Source organism: Platalea leucorodia, assembly GCF_965183815.1.
Source record: "Platalea leucorodia genome assembly, chromosome: 5".
Lineage (NCBI taxonomy): Eukaryota > Metazoa > Chordata > Aves > Pelecaniformes > Threskiornithidae > Platalea > Platalea leucorodia.
In genome coordinates, this window is record NC_138827.1 from 45,426,359 (window position 1) to 45,433,179 (window position 6,821).

General features: G+C 49.5%; 1 protein-coding gene across 2 annotated transcripts in view; it reads right to left on the bottom strand.

Moving 5' to 3' along the window:
* NR5A2 (nuclear receptor subfamily 5 group A member 2) overlaps positions 1-6,217 on the bottom strand; it is a gene marked incomplete at both ends in the record, with an annotated part of 95,238 nt that extends 89,021 nt beyond the window's left edge. For both annotated transcript variants that reach the window (XM_082314550.1, XM_082314549.1), the window contains one exon: positions 6,154-6,217. In XM_082314550.1, coding sequence (XP_082170676.1) covers positions 6,154-6,217 — 64 coding nt within the window. The remainder of the gene's footprint in view (positions 1-6,153) is intronic.
* Positions 6,218-6,821: the final 604 nt, after the last annotated feature.

Genomic DNA, 6,821 nt, shown 5'->3' on the forward strand with positions numbered 1-6,821 from the left:
GGCCCCCCTGCCCCGGGGAAAGTCTGTAACGCGAGTTTGCTGCTTCACCTCACGCCCCTCTCACGCCCAACTTTACGAGACTGTTTACACCAGGAAAATCCCATGCAGGCTCTGCTCTACCCTTTTTACCCTTTCCTTTTCTTTATTTGCTTTTCCTTTCTCCTCTTTTCCACTTTTTCCTTCTCTTCTCTTCTCTTCTCTTCTCTTCTCTTCTCTTCTCTTCTCTTCTCTTCTCTTCTCTTCTCTTCTCTTCTCTTCTCTTCTCTTCTCTTCTCTTCTCTTCTCTTCTCTTCTCTTCTCTTCTCTTCTCTCTCTCTTTTCCCTTTCACCCCATGTCTTCCCTCCTCCGCTCCTTGTCACAAACAGATCACCCCTACAGTATGAAGGGGAGAGTACCTCGAAACCTTCAAAATCCCGTAGCCAGCGGGCTCCTCTCATCACTTTGCCGAGGAGGTACTGCTGTTTAATTCCTAGGGATTCATTTGAGTGGAGGCTGTTAGTGCCTCCAACTCAGGCTTTAGAAAGTAAACTGTCCCCTCTAGAGAACTGAAAAAAAAAAACCAAAAAACCCACAAAAATATACTTTTTTTTTTTTTTTTTTTGATCCACTGTCAGAGAAACAGAGTGGGTGCTTTAGGCTGAAATGTTTTCTGTATAAAACGCACACCACAGAGGATCGCTTTCCAAAGCCTATTGCCTTATTTCTGCTGCGAATCATTCACTGTTGCCTTACGGAGATGTCGGTCCTCTCCGGTCCGAAATAGAGAACCGTTTCCAAACAGTCAATTATTGACCGAGAAGCTATTTTTAAAGCCCGGCCAAGCTTTCTGCTGCACGCCGGAATGCACGGCTGCCTTATAAACACCTGGCAGCGGCGTGATGCAAAACTACGGGAGGCTCCGGAGTGAGGAGCGACCCGGGCCAAGTGGGTGGCAAAGCATCGCTGCGGTTGCCTTTCTTTTATTGCTCAGTGAGTCATCGGCCAGGTGTCGTAACACTTCACCTCGTCCTGCCGCCGTCTGCTCCGGCCCGCCCGGGTCGGGGCGCCGGGCGCCGCCGGCCCCCCTGCGCCCCGCCCGCCGCCGGGCGCGCTCCCTCCCGCGGGGGCAGGGGCGCTGCGCCCTCCCCGGCGGCGAGGCGGCGGCCCGGCGGAGGTTTCGCGGAACGAGCGGGAAGGCGAGGGAGGGCTGAGGCCCCGGGGGTGTGTGCGAAAGCCGAGGCACCCGCGGGCGCCCTTCGGCAGGCGGCGAGCCCTGCCCAGAGCTGGCGGGAGGGGTTCCCTGGATCAACAGCATCGGCAGCGAACCGCGGCCCTTTCCACACGGCAGCCGTTATCCATTAGGACACCTGAAGATCCAGTTTTGCAAGCAGGAACTCTGCTTCCCCCCCCCCGATAAATCACACGGCTTCCGCCGGGACAGCGCGCGCTCGCCCCGCACGGCTCGGACCTGTTGCCGCTCGCGGGGCGACGGCCGCCCGCGCGGGCTCCGGTGGCTCCCGCCTGCCGCAGGGCCGCCGCCGTCCCCGCCCTAGCGGGAGGCGAGGCGCGGAGTCCGCGGGCAGGGGCCCCTCTCCGCTGCCCGGCGCCGTGGCCGCGGTGCGGGAGCCGCCGCGGGGCCGGGCCGAAGGGACGCCGCGGGCGGCCCCGGCGCTGCCCCCCTCCGCCGCGGACCCGCCGCCCCTTTCCAACACCGATAATGATTTGCTTTTTCTGATGAGGCTCTTTTGTTTCTGCCTGTGCAGCCCTTTCGGAGCCGAGTGTGGAACAGCTGGTTAAAAAACTCGAGCTCGGTCTGGAAATATAACTCCAAATATATTTGTATATAAAGCAAGGCTCCTGTCAGGGCTGAGCGCCGGTCTCCGTATCATAAGAGATAATTGATTTCTATCCTGCACAGACAGGCTTAAAAATGAAATTTCTTTTGCTGAGGCAACTGACCTTGATCTGTTGGTGGAAAAAAAAGATGTTTTAGGTCTGCTTCCCCCCTCCCCCCCCCAATTATGTTTTGAAGCTTGGAAAACTTTATTTTAAAAATAATTTAATAGCTGATCTTTACCATGAAAAAAGTGTAAGCTCATATATATGTATCTATCTCATATAAGAGTTCTCTGCACATAAGCATAGAATCGTAAAACAAACCACAAGAAGATAAACTAGGCATAGTTTATACTGAGAAGTCTTGATAAGGATTGTGTACATATGCATGTCTGTTCATTGTGTGTAAGAATGTATTAATATATATTAATATATAAGGTTGCATATCTATATATAATCTACACATGTGATATGTGAGTGAACTCTAGACATTTTAATAATAATCTGGCATAAGAAGTTGCAACTGTCTTCCCCACACTGCAGCCAAACACAACTCCTCCTGCAGATAATTCTTCCCTTTCACTCTATATAAAGACAAGTTTGAGAGTTGACCTTTAAATTACCCATACGGACGAGTGGCTGGAGGCGTTTTGTCAGCATTGGAGGTTTCCCTCTGGAGACCACAGGCATCATCATTGTTACTTTGCCTCATGTATTTGGGTATTTAAAATCAGACTAACTGGAAAAAATCGTGTGTAAATGTAAATACTGCCCCTTTTGTAGGTAGCTCATTTGCAGTATAACGACAGGAAAGGTATTTAATGGGAAGAAAATTGATAAGAGTAAATAACAACAGCAAAAGTTCACTGTTACAAAAAAATCACTTACAGCTCATGTCTTGCAGTCCTCACATAGCCCAAACCGTTCACTCCTCTGGAAGCTTTGCCAGCATCATTGCTGACCAAAATACTAATCTAAACTTCTAAAGATATTTGCTGTCTTTGTTAATCAAATGAAATGTCATTATATATGCATAATAATAATAATAATAATAATATACAGAAAAACAAACCTTGCCAAACTCAAGAGCACTACCTATAATACCGTAACCTGCCTGAGGACATACATTAAAATTAAGATGTCAGTAACTATTATACAAGCTGAAAAATTTTACGGTAAGAAACTACAAGTATTTTTCCTCTTAACCATTTTTTCAAGCTAATGAAACAGTTATTTCTGTTAAATAATCATAGCTAATGCTTATAAAAGTTGCATAATGTCCCTGAGGACACTAAGACAAGAGACTGATTAAAGGAAAAATAAAACTAGTCAAGTAGCTTTATATTGCCCCGGAATCTGGTAGGAAAAAAAAAATCATGGCACTACCATAAAAATTTCCATAAGTCCATACGATGTTCTTCATCCGGAAGATAGGATGTACTATAAAGATTTTGTGAATTCCAGCTGCCTCTTTGACTATATGACTGTAAACCTAAACATTCATGGGAGCTGGATGAGGCCCTCCTTGCTGGGAGAAAGCTAGGTCATTCGTGCTGTGGCACATCACTGGTTTATACCAAAACCTGACTTATCGCCAGATGGGGGAATGCACAGGGTGCGTGTCCGCAAAGCAGGTGCTCCCAGACTAGGGCACCTCTCAGCCGCTGTGGTGGGGAGCAAGCGAGTGCCCCTGTCCTGAGGGGCTGGCGGGGTGGGGAGCTGCGGAGGCGGTGGCGGGCCCTCACAAGCCCACCTGCTCTGCCTCCAGTTAGAGAGGAAAATGCAAAGGAGGCGCTGGGAAGGACTGGACAAAAGTGAAAGTCCAGGGCTGGGATTTACTCTTAAGAGCATTTGGCCCTGCTGCTGATTGTACTTATACCCTGGGAGGACAGCTTTTTCTTCCAAAGAATTAGTCTCTAAGTGCAAATAAGAACAGAATCCAGCTCCTTCCTATTTGGTTCCCCCACCTCTGAGCAGAGGCCCGCAGGGCAGTGCTGGTTACATTTAACCCTTACAGGTACGTGGTGATCAGTTTACAATGCTGAGTTAGATGCACTTTTCAGGGATGCCACCATGGGCTCTGACTGAGCAGTGTCACACAAGGGCAGAATCCTTGCCCTAATCCAGAGCACACAGGATTTCAGAGTTTCACAGGATTTAGACCTGCTCTTTCTGGGCCATGCTTTGTGAATCTGTCTTGGTCTGTCTGTGATACAACACACGTATGAGTGCATTTTGGAGGTATGGTGACAACAGCGCTCTGCTGACTTCTGTCTCCCACCAACCTGTTTCTCGCACCCACATGAGTTAGGGAACCCAGACCTGGCAATCTTTTGGAAGCCTTGAAAATGGCACTTAGTTGGTGTAAATATGACGGATAGGAGTGTCTTGTTTTCCCTTCTCCTTGAGTTGTATCCTTTCACCCTGAGAAACCTTATCTGAGTGACCACTCTTCAGATACATGAGATGTATTATTATTTTACTATCCTGTGATGAAGGCTGAAGGGGGAGGACCAGAGGCCACCCCAGCACTTTTTCCTCCCTGGCAGCCAAAAAGAGCAGAACTCAGAGCAAGACCCAAGACAATGAGGCCCAGCTGGGAGGCTGGACTCCCCCCCCCCCCCCCCCCCCCCCTTTTCCGTGTGTTTCTGGGAGCAGAGCTGTGGGAAGGAGCTCCCCACACCTGTAGAGAAGCACCAGAGGGTCTCTGGATTTGCCTTTTCTGTGGCTTTTCTGGGATGAGCCCTCCTGGCCAGGTATGGCCTGACCCTGGCCAGAGCCATGTCCAACAGCCTGGGACCACCCTGTGCGAGGCCTCGGGCTGTTGCAGATGGGATACCCTGATGGCACTGCTGGAGGGTCTACATGCCTCCCTGCAAGGAGAGGCATCAGGAGCCCACCCTGCAGCGGGGCTGGCACCAGGCGTAGCCAGCCGGAAGGCAGGCAGTTGCAGGCCTGGTGGTGTGATCCATGGGGCATTACTCCTCCAGCCATCCGTCTGCAGCCCAGGAAACCTTGCTGTGGTGTTGGGCACAGTTCTTGCATGGGAGGTGTAGGGCAGGTGAAGAGGGTGAGAAGGGAGCCCCTGGGGGCCAGCTGCCTGGGACACAGCCAGGTCCGAGGTAGGAGCCCTTCCGGTGGGCACCGTTCCCTTCCCCGGGAAAAGAAGCAGCTCCACCCAGGAGATCAAGATCAGGTTTCAGCTCTGTTTGAGGCTGTTTCCTGCAGCTGTTGCTGCACCCTCCATCCCCACGGCCCCAGAGCCTCCTTTGATGGCAAGGTGCCCATATCACACCCAGCATCAGGGCGAGTGCCTCACCTGCCATATGATCACGCCCTTTGGGGGCAAGAGGAGGAGGGTGAACCCTGGTTCCCACACGCGGGCCAAAGCTCCCTTCTTTCATCCTTGCCATAAATTGCTGTGCCGTGGCACAGCCTTGCAAAACCCTGGGCTGTGGAACCTGCAGCGCTGCTCGGCCAGCTTGTGAGGAGCTTTCTGCTCCATGAAGGAGAGGTTTCCCTGGCAAGCCTTCTCCAGCCCCTCTTGGCCCTGGCACAGGCTGACGGGGCAGGGGATGCTATTGCCCTGCCAAAGGAAGGGCACCTTGCTCCTGGTGTCTGGTGAGAGGCAGAACGACCCGAGATAGGAAGTGCGAGGGGAAGGGCAGGGAGGCGGTGGGGAGAGGCACCCGCTGGGGCTCGGCCACAGCCCTGGCACCCCGGGGCAGCTGGGCATGCAATGCCCCTCGCTCCTGCAAGCCAGAGCAGTCCACGCCTGCCGGCTTTCTGATGGGAGTGGATGCTGTTTCCATATGCTACTGTAAGTATTCACTTCATTGCTGCTCTGAAGTCTTAACCGACTTTTGTCATCCAGCCTACCCCCACTGAATGACGATATATCTGCATTTTTAGCTATAAAAAAGAATCTGCATTTGACACATGTATTACAGAGAAGACCTGAAAACATTCCTGAGGTTTTCTTCAACAAGAATAGTCAGGCCAGGAGCAATTTAAATCTAATTTTTGCAAATGTTTATACACGCACACACACACAATTTCACAGTTACTAGCAATTGTAATAGATAAAGATACCATTAATTATCTGATTATATATTTGATAATCGCATTATCTCTGGAGAAAAGTGTTATTCACTGATTCATCAGCTGTCTTCTTACATTTTTATGTTGTATCATAAAGTTCTTTTTTGCCTAAATACGCGTGCAAATTAATCAGTTTTCTTGGCTTGCTCAATTGTAACAATTTTTTCAGTTTAGACAGCCCCAAGTCTAACACATTTATGCAGAGTCTTCAAAACAGTTAGAAAACTGTTACTTACCAGCTGATGTAAGTCCATGTTTTATAGATTCCTGTATGATGGCTGTGTGGGAACCAGAAGACATTATTAGGTGTAAATATACAGTACCCTTGGGTGCAAGGTGTACAGCATTGAGTACAGAAGAGGTGCAGCCTGTAAACTTTTCTGGCCTTGAGACCCAGGCTGTAATAACCTTCAGTGAAAGTCGGCGTGATGAACAACAACAAAAAAAATTATCCAAGAATTCAGAAAGTAACAAGCATGTCTTTGAGTGGACTCTGTACTTTTTCCAGCATTAGTGACCTGCTGTAAACCATGTATCCCATTTCATGATAGTCTCTAATCAGAAGAATTGGAACTTGTGATAGGTTTGGCACCGTCACGTGATTTTGTACAGCTTGATAAGAGGACCCTGTTATAAAGTGACAGCAAAAGAGATAAGAACTCTTGGCAGATAATGGCAGAGAAATGATTAACCTAGAGTGGAGAGGTGCTATGAAGCCCAGAGAGTGGGAGGTTGTAAAGTTGTGGGGTCATAAGATCATACTGAGTGGATGAAAAGCCATACCAACGTAAGTGTAATGACTATAAACTCAGACTTGTGACCTGTCTTCTTGATGTCATCACCTCTTTGCACAGTGGACAGCAAGCATGGTTGTTTTGGCTTCTGTAAACACTCTCTGGATGGC